Source organism: Nannobrachium achirus (genome assembly GCF_963921795.1).
Source record: "Nannobrachium achirus genome assembly, chromosome: 16".
NCBI lineage: Eukaryota > Metazoa > Chordata > Actinopteri > Myctophiformes > Myctophidae > Nannobrachium > Nannobrachium achirus.
The window spans coordinates 25584912-25598539 of record NC_137823.1 but is presented as its reverse complement, the minus strand read 5'-3'; the positions used below and the strand labels follow the sequence as shown (position 1 = coordinate 25598539).

The 13628-nt window shown below is 40.9% G+C and overlaps 1 protein-coding gene across 1 annotated transcript; it reads right to left on the bottom strand.

Annotated features, from left to right (window-relative positions):
* Positions 1-10109: 10109 nt before the first annotated feature.
* On the bottom strand, positions 10110-13073 carry LOC308300602 (uncharacterized protein). Its single transcript, XM_080744473.1, has 9 exons — positions 12654-13073; positions 12396-12467; positions 12093-12149; positions 11874-11944; positions 11673-11750; positions 11480-11559; positions 11242-11328; positions 11057-11134; positions 10110-10835 (listed from the first exon to the last, which is right to left on the bottom strand). The coding sequence occupies exons 6-9, from the start codon at positions 11516-11518 to the stop codon at positions 10731-10733; spliced, it is 309 nt and encodes a 102-aa protein (XP_080600599.1). The 5' UTR covers positions 11519-11559; positions 11673-11750; positions 11874-11944; positions 12093-12149; positions 12396-12467; positions 12654-13073; the 3' UTR covers positions 10110-10730.
* Between the last annotated feature and the right edge of the window lie 555 nt (positions 13074-13628).

Genomic DNA, 13628 nt, shown 5'->3' with positions numbered 1-13628 from the left:
CACACACACACACACACACACACACACACACACACACACACACACACACACACACACACACACACACACACACACACACACACACACACACACACACACACACACACACACGTGTGCGCACTTTCCTGTACCTGTTCACTGTTCTGTCTAATGAGGTACAATTGCCTTCAAATTAAATAACCGTTAAAGACGTCAGCACCTTTGCAATTGCATTTCAAATAAATGAAGGTTAAAAAGAAATAATAAGGGCCATCTTTATGTCGCCCGCTATGTCATCAGTAATCAGTAATCAGATAACAAAGCTTTATTAAAGCTACACAATCTCTCCCGATGGAGAGAGTTAATTAAAATGCTGTATGAAATACAATAAATATGCAGCACTTGCACAATCGGGTGGACCACCTGCTTCCATTAACTTCATTGACATTGTCAACCAGCAGGTTTACTACCCTGACACCAGGGTCTGAATACTCAATGGAAGAGCATAAGTAGACCCTCTCCAACCACAGCAGATGTGTTACTTATATCGTCGTTGTCGAGCAGAAACCTTGTCCAAGTTTAAAATGTATACGTTCTTTCGTAAAGCACTGCTTTATCATACAAGGCAGTCGCACAAAAGTAGTGAAAACAGCAGATCTACAAGCACACAACTGCGTTGTGTGCTTGTAGATCGGCTGTTTTCACTAGTTTAAATCATTTTAAAAATTATAAATGCAAAACCAACCGTTTTGGACATACAAGGTTTTCACCCGACAATGACGATATAGTATTAATGCTCTAGTAACTCCATCATACAGTTCGGTTAAATTAATGTTTGTTTCATTGATAAAAAATGAGTCGCAGATTGCGGCCAACTGGAGCTGGAAGGGCAGCTATAGGTATTTCATTTCTAATCTGTGTTTGAATACAAAGTGCCATCCTCAGGACTCGTGCATTGATTACGTAACAATGTCCCAGAGATATCTCTTTTCATCCTGTTGCCAGGGAGGATATCACAGCTAAAGTAAAAAAGAACAAGAAAGTGTGTGTGTGTGTGTGTGTGTGTGTGTGCGTGCGTGCGCGCGTGCGTGCGTGTGTGTGAGAGAGAGAGAGAGCGCTGGCTCACTGTCCACTACACAGAGGTCACACAGTGTTACACAGATGTTTGTGTATTTTCCGGGGTCAGTTCAGGTGAATGATGTCACCGCCTTACCCCGCATCAATAGTGGACATCCGCGCCAACAAAGGGAATCCGCTGCTGCCCCGGGTGGAAACCTTGCATGTTCAAAACCATTATCGTGAATTGTTATTTTGAAACAGAGTGAAAATAGTTGATCTACAAGCTCACAATGCGGCGCGATGCGACGCATTGTGAGCTTGTAGATCTGATATTTTCACCACTTTTGTCTGACACTCTTGCATGAGGAAGTAGGGCATTCATTTCCGAAAATACATGAAAAAAAAAAGTTGAAAAATGGAGATACTGTTTGAGGTTTCTGCCCGGCAGCGATGAATTAACACTGGGGTTGGGTTTGTGTCCCCGCTGTTGGCTTCAGCTGCCCCTTAATGTGAGTCCAAAACATTGGGGCCTGTAGTGGGCCAGATTTGGGTGACCAGATGAAGATTAGCAGGGAGCACCAGAGGTAACGGATAAATGGAGAGCAGGCACGTTCACACATAGACATCAAAGGGGGCTTGAGCCCCTGCCCTTTTATCCGTCTGTAAAAAGTGCCCTCTCCAGACCATGAATGCAGTTTTTATATGGCGAAAGAAATTGATTCAATCAAGAGATTGATTATTGACTAGTTCAGCAAGCACCGAAAATTAGCCGACGGAGGTCTGCTATTTTCGATATTTTTCACTTTTCAAAATTTCAGCCCCCACGTCCCTGATGGACAGTACAGGACTCATGATGAAACAAACATTGCGAGCATGCCCTGCTTTTTTTTGTCATACTGTAATGTATACTCATTTGTCTCAATCACTTGTTTTGGGCATTGGGAGAAAAACGTTTCCACAAATTTCCAGAACATATAATTACAAAAACCTTAAGAGAAAAGATTCCCCAATGTTCCCAAATGCCATTAAAAAAGATTTTCAAGTATAAAATTGAGCTTAAGTGTGGTTAATAACAAAATAATAAATACATGAATGAATCAATGAATCAATACTGTACAGGAGCAAGCATGTTTTGCAAGCACGGCCTGCTTTCAACCGTCTCTTGTCTTAATGACCTGGTTGTTTACATGGGAATGGTCCTGCCAAAAATGTTTAGCTCTCCACAGAAAAAGAGAGTCCAAGGAATCTCTCTCATAAAACTTTGTTGTTTTTGGTTTTCTTTTACTGCTCCATTGACATACAATTCTTTCTAAACGGGATTATAGAGAAATGCCACACACAGATTTATTTACGCAATTATTTACAGCATACGACATGTATTACTATGTGAAAGATTTACCGCTCGGTTGGGATTGTAATGAACATGTATTTTGTAAGGGAGGAAGAGAAGAGAGAAGCAGTGGTGGGAAAAGTACTCAAATCTTTTACTTAAGTAAAAGTATTGATTCTGCAGTGTAGAAATACTCTGTTAGGGTGCCCTCACACCAAAATACCTAGAGTGGAATCCGCCAATGCATTTCAATGAGAATGGAGCGTTTTTTTGCCAGTAGAGGATTTCTGCAAAAAACGCTCCATTCTCATTGAAATGCATAGCGGATTCCACTCTAGGTATTTTGGTGTGAGGGCACCCTTAGGCTGCAGCCACACCAAGATACCTAGAGTGGAATCCGCCAATGCATTTCAATGAGAATGGAGCGTTTTTTGCAGAAATCCTCTACTGGCATGAAACCGCTCCATTCTCATTGAAATGCATTGGCGGATTCCACTCTAGATATTTTGGTGTGGCTGCAGCCTTAGGGTGCCCTCACACCAAAATACCTATGAGAGTGGAATCTGCGTTCCGTCAATGCATTTCAATGAGAGTGAAGCGGTTTCATGCCAGCAGAGGATTTATGCAAAAAACGCTCCCTTCTCATTGAAATGCATTGGTGGAACGCGGATTCCTCTCTCATAGGTATTTTGGTGTGAGGGCACCCTCACAAGTAAAAGTCCGGAATTCAAAATGTACTTGAGTAAAAGTACCAAAGTATTGGCATCAAAATATACTTAAAATACCAAAAGTAAAAGTACGAAATGTTTGAACATAGCACATCTATCTATAGCAGATCGGCTATTTTCAAATAGCCTAGGTATAAAATAGGGCTAAAGTGGATTAATGTATGTTTTATAATATAATCATATCTGCAAAGTACCTAGTAACTAAAGTTTTCAAATAAATGTAGTGGAGTAAATGTACAATATTTGGATCCGAATTATAGTGTAGTAGAAGTAATAGTATTGCAATTACTCAGGTAAAGTACAAATACTTCAAAGTTGCACTTCAGTACAGTGCTTCAGTAAATGTACTTACTGGAGAGAAGAGAAATGTACTTAGTTACTTTACACCACTGGAGAGAAGAGAAGAGAAGAGAAGAGAAGAGAAGAGAAGAGAAGAGAAGAGAAGAGAAGAGAAGAGAGAACAGGGAAGAGGAAGAGGAAGAGGAGGGTAGGTGAAGGTTAAAGCAGGACAGAGCAGGGGGAGGAGGAGGGAGGTCAGTTGAGGACAGGAGGACAGAGCAACAGAGGGAGGACAACAGGAGGAGGCGGAGGAGAGGAGAGAGGGTCTGCTGTGTCATAAATGATCACAGAGTCTTGTTGGATTGCAGCGGACTTATTTTCCATTCTGCTGGCAGAGCAGCTGGCATAACCTCTTAGGACCTGGGGCCCATTCTACGAATGCCTTCTAAATCCTAACAGTTTTCTGAAAAACCTATGTTGCTACTGTATCCACCTCTTTCCGCGGGAATTTACTGGAGATTTCTTTGCACCACACTTCGGGTTAACAGCAGACATACAAGCTCACGTTGCGTCGCAGATGTAGCCGTTTGTGAGCTTGTAGATCACACTCAGCTGCGGCGCCGGAAGCTCCGTACAACTTCTGCGCAATGCACTATGGGATGCTGGAAAGTTGTGGATATAAGTGGTGCTCAAACTATTTCATGTCAAGGACCCCCTGAAGAAGGTCTAGCTTTTGCAATTTGCCTAAACTGAAAATTGTGTGAGTGTGCGGAGACTCCTTTTATTTTTCATGTCAAGGACCCCCAAAATGATAAGTATTTGGCCGCAGGCCACCCCTATCTCGAAATATTTTGTTCCAGGGACCCCACAGAAGTAAAGATTTGAGTTTAAAATGTCACGATTTTTCAAAAATAGCAGATCTACAAGCTCATATCGCGACATGAAGTGACGCGCTGTGAGCTTGTATTATCTGCTATATTTGAGTTGTGCTAACCTCTCCTACATCTGGCTTTGTCTGTTTGTATCCGTATGTCCCAAACGTATGGCTCATTGGCCAAGCTTCGCGGGACGCTTCATAAAAAGCACTGCTGACTTCACACCGGGCGTGATTTTTTGAGCGGTGGTAAACCGCTCCATAGAGTGGCTGTGCGTGTGTCTGTAGCCTTTTTCCTCAGCGTTTTGCCATAGCAAAACATGTGTGTGTAGCATAGCCTGTACATCCTAGACTCAAATCCTAGTCTGAAGACGTTATGCAAGCACGACCACCGCTCACTTCACATTGGGTGTGATTTTTTATTTAATAGCCAAAGACATATAAAATGACACCCAATGCTTTACCGGTGTTAAGGGGATAAAAGCCTGTCCTCCTCCGAGGACATTACATAATATCAAAGAACGGACACTAGCATCACCAGCTGCATTGTTAGTCTAACTAAAAGGAAACAAGTCCTTTATTTACACTGGCCTTTTCCAGTCCCAAATCACTGCGGTCTTTAACCACTTACAGGTGCTCTGATATCAAAACAAAAAGAGGTTTTGTTAAAAGGTTATTATAGCTCTATATTCTGATAGTGATTGTTGCTATAGAGAGTGTTTGCTCAGTAAACAGGGATCCGCCCGTCTCTCCAGGTCTGAAGAATAGAATTTTTATTATTTATTATTTTATTATTGATATTTTTATTTTTATCAGGAGAGGTTCATCAACATTCAGGTTCTTCAAGTGTACAGCGTCAGGTTTTTCTTCTTTTTTTTTTACTCTTTTTTTATCACTTCCAATTTCACTTGTTCATTTTGTATTGTGTGTCTTCTACTGATTGATTAAAATTGGATTGGATTTGGGAACGGAACGTTTTATTCTTTTTGTTTAGTTTTTTGGCAGAAATTCGCAAATGGCAAAAAAGCGCTCCGTTCCCATTGGCAGAATCCGCCCTCATAGGTAGAATGAAACTTCACTGAGACCGTGCCCTTACTGAAAAATGAAATTCTTTAGCAATAATTAATTACTATCATAATGCAGAGCTGTTTACCATTTAAATAACCCGTATACGTAAAGAAGTTGACCGAGGTCCCATGGGCATACGTTGTGAAAACAGCCGATCTACAAGCACACAACGGGCGTTGTGTGCTTGTAGATCTGCTGTTTTCACTACTTTTGTGCGACGGCCATTGTATGATGAAGCAGGGCTTTGCTTTGCGAAAAAAAATCAAATTTGAAAATATGAGGTTTCCGCTCGACAGTGACGATTTACTTTATTGGCTGCCTAGCCCCCAAAATAGAAAGAAGGCTGACATTTAATTTTTAATTTTTTCCTAATGGCCAGTCTGGACCGGCCGGGAATGAACCAGCCGTTCGGGAGTTGTCCCGCTTTTCCCAATGGCCAGCACTTCCCTGATTTATGCATTTATGTTTTTACCTGCAGATTGTTGCACTGGATCTCCTGTGTTTTTTTCTTGGCTTCTAATGCCAGTACGCGCGGGAGGAGGAATGATTTATTTAGGAGACGTGGGGGTCTTGAGTTACAGCCAGGTGGGAGTTTAACCCATTCAGAACGGGTACACATTATTGTGTATCATTATTTTATGCTTTAACTATTGAAAAATAGCAGATATACAAGCTCACAGCGTGGCACCGAGTGCCGCGCTGCAAGCTTGTAGATCTGCTATTTTTGAAAAATCGTGAACATTCGAATTTTGACCCGATTCCATAAGTGTCTTTTGAATCCTTCTAAGATTTTTTTGAAAAACCTGTGTTTCCATGTCAGCAATCCGGCTAGCCATCGTCAAAGAAATGGTCCTTTTCACTTAAATGGAGCTCAGTTAGTCTGTTCTTGAGAGACTACTATGTCAGTGGTTCTCAAACCTTTTCATGTGAAGGACCCCCAAAATGATATGTATTTGGCCACGGACCCCCATTTCAAAATATTTAGTTCCAGGGACAGAAGCAAAATTTGAGTAACGAACATTCGCTTTAAAAATACATATAAGATTTGCACATATTTTCACGACTTTTTCAGAAACAGCAGATCTATATGGGGTTATTATTAGGCCAAATCAAATTCGTATTCGTACTTTGCCTTTTTTTTACTCGTAAACATTTTTACCAAAAAAACTATACGTAAACAAATTAATTGGAAAAAAATATCCGTAAAAAAAAAAAAAGTATGAATGTTTTTGGGGAAGCTACAGTGATTATAATGCCAAAACAAAAAAACAAGACAAAATACGAATATTTTCTTACTGATTTACGAGTGGTTTTGTTGGTTACTTCATCACGAATGCTTTCGTCATCTCACGCACACGAATCTGTATCACGCGCACACGAATGCATGCCTGGAATCAAACGGCCAATAATCACGTGATCAGCAGAGAGCCAATGGAGTGCGGCCTTTCCCACTAGCCAATCATAATTCTCCATTCTTGGCAGCGGTTGCCATGTCTGGTAAAAGTGAGTAATCTCTGCTTTCTGTTGTTTGTTCCTCACATAATATGCCCTATATAAAACCTATATCCACACGATATTTGTTTTTAAACTATTGACTAATCAATCATTTTTATACATTAAATAAAATAGAAATGCATATATTATTAATACACACGATAAAAGCCACTTACAGATGCTGCAAATCAAAACTAGACAATTAACCTTACCTCCGGCCCTGACCTTTTTACTGTAAATACAATATTTATTGTTTCTTATTTTTTTCTTATGATTGATGATACAATGTGCACAATAGCCTAATGTATTTTATTATTCTGTCATTTAATGTACATAGCATCCATGAAATGTGAAATGGATGATTACAAAAACAGACCATTTGGCCAAAACAAACTAGTTACTATGATGAACAGTGTTTCATAACAGATTACAGTACAACTTTGACTGTACAACCTGGATTAATGAACATTTTGCTAATAAAGAATGCAATCAATTCCTAATGTAATTTATTTACTTACCAGCAGACCCTCTGATGTTATAACCAAGCTAAATAAGTGTTCATGTACAATAGGTTATTTCACATTGATGTTAGCAGACAGTGATGACCAAGATCAACTTTAGGCTGGAAGGAAAAAATGCTACAATAGTCAAATACAAATGCACAGAATTATATTTTATTAGACAGTGGCTCCACAGTGTGTGGCAACCAGGTTAATCAAACAGATTTTCCTGCCGAGTCCCCGTTTCAATGATGTGTTCAATTGCTGAATCTTATTTGTTAGTTTCTTTCTACATGAAAACTAATTATAATAGAACTTGCAGAATTAATTGTACAAAATTATCGATGTGATTGTTTAGAGATGTAAAGGATGTTTGGAGGAGGGTTTCAGTATTTCTAATGTAGGTGTTGTAACTTGTAACAGTAATACAGTGCCTGGAAAGGGCATTACATAGAACTGAAAATGGAAGGACCATAGGTTAAGTGTCTGTTCAGCTCTACAACGCTCTTCAACCTACTAAGGCTAGACTCATTGGCTAAGTTGACCTCAACAATGAAGATAGATGTCCCTACTGTGGTGTCAAATTTCAACATCTCAAAAGTGCATTCTGCTGTAATTATATTAGAAATGGGCAAATAAATAAGAATACAAATAAGCAAATAAAGAAACATTGCACTGCCCTAAACTATTTTTAAACAGTAACAGAGCACACATGACACACATTAACCACTGTGTGCTGGATTCCAGGTAGTGAAGACTGTACGAGGGAGAAGGACACTTTGAGCAGAACACTTGTCGACATAACACCTGTCCAGGCAGGGAGGAACATGAACCCAGTGGGAATTAGGAACTTTGGTAACGATGCCACCCCAGAGCAAGAATATCATACAAGGTTTCATAATTTTAGATTGTAATTAGGGAAAAGCAAAGATGGGAGAGTTAAATGTTTTCATTTAGTTCTATTGTTTTAGCGATTTTAAATACTTTATTTCAGTGCATGTGTGCAAGTGCCTAAATGTGTCCTTTTAGACACAATAAGCTGGCAATTTATTTTATTACAATTTACAGTGACACTACTAGCCCCCATAAGTAACATCTGCCCATGAAAGATTGTGGTGCCTCTTTTTGAATGGACTTATTGTATCTAAAAATACATATTTAGCCATTGTACACATGTCCCCAAGCACTGAAAGCAATGTAATCAAAATCGCTAAAATTATAGAAGAAAATTAACACATTTTAACACTCATCTTGTCTTTTCTCTAATTACAATCTAAATATGAAATCTTGTAAAGGTGTCCATTCAGTCAAGTTTGCGATTCTATGTGGTGATGTCAGACGGAGAGAGAGAAAAACAGAGAAACCATCACTCCTCGTGCTCATGGCGGAGGGCGTTGTAGAAGCCATGGAAATCACTGGGCAACACCTGCTTCATTTCTTGCAGATGTTTGAAGTTCATCGCTTTAATGGTGCGGCGGCAGGTGTAGAGTGGGGACACTGTGGTGATGTTGCTCTTCTTCCTCAGTGATGGGGACTCGTAGGGCTTCCAGGCGTCTGAGTGGTCGATCTTGTACTCCATACTGCCATCAACGTTGTACCTAGGATGAATACAAGGACAGTGACAGGGGAGAAAAGTCAGGTTTTAATACTCATTAAATAATGTTTGTTTTGGTTTCCGCAGCCATGTCATTATTATGTATTCAAATACCTGATTGCTCGGAGGTCATGCACGGTGGGATCCCCAGTGACCTTTCCCGGGCGGATGGCTTTGCAGAGGTTCACCTGGCTGAAGTTTTTGAAGAAAGTGTGGTCTACATACTTCACTTGGTATGGCCTGGGATTGGTACGGGCTTCCCGGATGGCAACGACATACTCAGCTGGAACGCAGATGTCTCTGTTCCTCAGTCTTCTCTCAATCACACTGTGCACAGGATGTACTCATCATAAGAGGGATGTTCTTCGAGGAAGTGCACGATGCACGAAGCAAACTCGTTGGCAGAGAGACCAGCTTCACCCTCATGCCATAAGTAATTTGATGCATCATGTGAAGTCATGTCATACATGGTAAAGTTATGGACACAGAGCTTGGTCTTGAAATAGAGGGATGAGGCCTGTAGCTTGGAGCAGAGCAGGAGCCCCTGAAGATCCATGCATGTCACCAAGGTCTTCTCACCTGCCTCGTCTTTGTCCTTCTGCTTCATGGCTTGTGCAGTGTCCTTTTTGTTGCAGTGCTCCTTCCATGTGGCAGCCTCAATGTTCCCAGCCTTGAACGCACAGCAGGTATCACACTGGTCTTTCTTCGGGTGAAAAAGAGAGTAATTCAAACATTAAACATTCTGGTGAACACTTGCCTTGACAGCGCCTGGATGCCATGGTCTGCACTGGAACGGATATACTCTGCATGGAGGTGATTGATGGACTTGAACACAGGCTCCAGGTACATCTTAGTAGCCTGATCTCAGACTCAGCTCACGATTTAGTCTGAAACTGTGCTCTATTCTAAGCGATTTACAGGGAGGGACTTTTTTGCGAGCGCGCGCGAGTGATCGACACGCACGGTGGACGCGACGCACGGTCGCGGACTGTGTGTGTGTGATTGTGTGTGTGTCTCTGTCTGTGCCAGTGACAGAACTGCGACCAGAAACATGTAATCAACATAAACAGCTTGGTGAACTCAGCGTGTGCGTGTGTGTGTGTGTGCCTTCCTCAGCCTGCCTGTGTGTGAACTTCGTTTGAATCGTTTCAACTGCTGCGCGGATTGGATATTCGTTAGACCCACCCCCCACCCCCCGCGCTCATTGGAGCAGCCGAAAATAAAAAGTGATTCCTGTACTCAGCTCCAGACCAGAGAAAGAGTCCACTCTGAGAGTGGGCGGGGTCTCTGGTCTGGAAGCAGGCTAACATCTTAGAGGACGAGGACCGGCAGTAGTGCGAGGGAACTTTTGGAAGGTCCAGAAGGAAGGTCTTCAAGAAGTCAGACTCCTCTTTCCTTACCCTCACCCGCTTCTGCTTATCTTCCTCAGTAGGGCTTTTCCCTCTTCTTCCTACCCACTTCAAAAAAGACCACTGCTTCAAGCCTAGGGTTGACAGGAACATGCGTTGGCACACTCCGAGTCTCCTGCCATCTACGACAAGGTGACAGAAAATGGATGCCGACCTCCTGGATTTCTCTGCTCCTGTCCTCCGTCGCTTTACACTGCTCACCTCTACCAATGATGCAACATAAATCTTCCTCTCCTCTCTCAGTCTAATTTCTCCCAGAAGTACTTGAAGATCTCTTCTCGCTTCGACTCTTCCACTTCTCTGCAGTGCAGTTTACTGGACCTGTGGCCGGCTGCAGACTGACATGACACACCCATTTTTCTTCCCTCCTTTAACACTGACTCTCTATTCTTCCTAGGCCAGATATGACTGGCCTATCATTCTACGCCTCTTCTGGATGTTGTTCTTCCAGCCCTCTGGATTTCTCCTCTTCCTACAGAGACCAGCATCAACACCTGAGGAGTCTTCTTCCACCTCAAGTCCTATATTGTGTCACAAAAAGAGAGAAAATTTGTCATTCAGACCATTAGTGTGCGAGTCTCTCTGTGTGTATCTGTGCAGCCCCTTGCGTGCACATCTGTGTGGGTATGTACATGTGTACTGTATGGATGTGTAGTTGAAAGAAAAGAGTTAAATAGCAAACATGCACCATGCAAGATACTACATTACACACATGTGTCCATATTAATAATGACAACAACACCTTCATTTCCAGATTCCGATTCACCAGGAGAATCACCATGTTGGTCACGTTCAGGTGTCCAGTTTCGATCAAGCGGATCTGGGAAAGAAAGAGGAACAAACAGAATGCACACGTTGACATAATTCAGTGTTGCTAGGACTTTGCATTCTTTGCTCTGGCTGACTTAAGCCTGGTTGTACACAAACCTTCTTCGTCCCCACTTGTGTCGTCATCCTCAACTCCTTCAGAATCTTCATCCTCCACATTTGAGTCCGGCTCAACTCTGTCTGCACCTAAAGAACAGAAAAGAAATATGAGATGTTCTCACATTAAGTGTGAGGCGCTTTCTGGTCATGTACAGTATGATTCTGAAGGAAAAAAATGAAAATGCAACATTCAGCAGTCACTATTTGTGTTTATTACAGTGATTATTAATAATAATACCTTCATATCCAGATTCAGCAGCACCAGAAGAATCACCATGTTGGTCACGTTTAGATGTTAGGGTTAGTGGTCGAGTGGATCTGGGAAAGAAAGAAACAAAATGAATGCAATGTTAACACACCTGCAATTCAGTGTCAGGCTTTGCTCTGGCCAATAGCCTCGGTTCCCTGGCACTTGTTAGTTTTACACCAACCTTCTTCTTCCCCACTTAAGTAGTCATCCTCAATTCCTTCTTCGCCTCCCTCATTTGAGTGAGGCGCAACAACTTCTGCTGCAGAAAAAGAGAAGAGACTGAATGTCAAATAGAAAACATGCAGCATTGACAATAATGCAAAGTGTCACATGTGTGCGTCATGTTTTTGTATGAAAGACTCTATACAGCTATTAATATTACCTTCATATCCAGATTCAGCAGCACCAGGATTATCCAACTCTAATTTAAGGTTCCATGATGAATCAAACCCTCTGGTAAAAACATAAGAGGAACACAATGTACAGTGAATGCAAAGTAGAAATTACATTGCCAAGATGTTGCATCCTTTGCCCTTAATCTGTTTTACCACAAACCTTACTTCTCTCTCAGTGGGTGTGTGTGCGTGCGACAAAGACAAACCTTCAATCTCCTCAATTGATGAGTCCTCCACAACTGCTTCTCCTGCTGCTTCTCCTGCTGAAAGGGGAAAAAGGTCACACAAATTAATGAAATGGCTACTTTTTAAGATTGTGATACTACAGCAGATACTGATTAACAATTTGTGTTAAGGTAATAATACTATGTTTGAAACTAGTACAGCAACAATTCAAAATGGGTACTTAGTGCATGTTTAGGGATTTGTAACTAGGACAGCAGGTACAATACAAAACCACACATATGTGTTTCTATGCACTATAATTCATAACACACCACACCACATACCTTCACTCCCAGATTGAATCAAAACAGCTGACCCAGCACTGGCAGCATCAACTTGGTCACAATCAAGTGCATCTTGGAAAGATACAGATTATCATTAGAACACTGAATACAGCAGCTAATTATTGTAATTCATGATTAAAACACTTTGATTTCCAAATTAATCACACAAGTTGCACCACAGCCAGAATCACTACACACATCATTAAACTGAGCTGACTTATTCCTATTTTTCTTTCTATTTTTTTTTATCCCACAAACCTTCTTCGCTGCTTTCACTGCTCTCTAGTACAGTCTCTGCCTCGTCATGTCTGCCCCTGACATACTTGACGCTAACCAAAGCACACAGCTCCTCCATAGAATACATCATCCTGAAATGTTATACTGAAAATAAAAGGAGAATACAGGGTTAAAATCAAGGGTAACACAATGGTGTAAAGAAATTAAGTACATTTTCTTAAGTACTGTACTTGAGTACAATATTGAGGTATTTGTACTTGACTAGAGTATTATCAATTTCCAATACTTTTAATCCACTATATCTCAGATCCAAATATTTTACTTTTACTCCACTACAAGCTGAATTATTTCCAATTTCCAATACTTGTACTCCTCTATATCACAGATCAAAATTATTGTACTTTAATACACAACAAGCTGAGTGCCTTTGGAGTACTTTTACTCCAATGCAAGCTCACAGTGCGACTCATTGTGAGCATGTAGATCTGCCATTTTCAAAATATTTGAAATGGGACATTCTGCATAGAGTACTTTTACTTTTGGCACTTTAAGTACATTTTGATGCCAACACTTTAGCCATTTTATCAAGTACATTTTGAATTCCAGACTTTTACTTGTAAAAGAGTATTTCTACATTACATTATTGATATTTGTACTTAAAGTAAAAACATTTGAGTACTTTTACCACACGTAATGGTACGTTTTTGTCCAGATGGAACCAAATGGACCCTTTATGGACCCGTTAAGGGTCCATTTGGTTCCATTGACACTCTATAGAAGTTGTTGTGCTGGCAGCTTAATGTAATGGTACGTTTGTGTCCAGATGGAACCAAATGGACCCTTTATGGACCTGTAATGATGTAGTAGCCTATTATAGACGGAGCTAAGATGCTAATGAGGCTAGCGTTAATATTAAACTTTCTTTACATCAAATAAAGACCCCGGACTAAACCCTAAAAGACACTACTGCTAAGCACATTTAACAAACGTTTTAAT

Excerpts from the sequence above, each read along its gene's own strand:
- LOC308300602 (XM_080744473.1), bottom strand. The coding sequence starts at position 11,518 with ATGGTGATTCTTCTGGTGCTGCTGAATCTGGATATGAAG. Across the intron at positions 11,329-11,479 it reads TGCTGAATCTGGATATGAAG|GTGCAGACAGAGTTGAGCCG; the intron begins GTATTATTATTA and ends TCTGTTCTTTAG. Across the intron at positions 10,836-11,056 it reads ATCGGAATCTGGAAATGAAG|GACTTGAGGTGGAAGAAGAC; the intron begins GTGTTGTTGTCA and ends GACACAATATAG.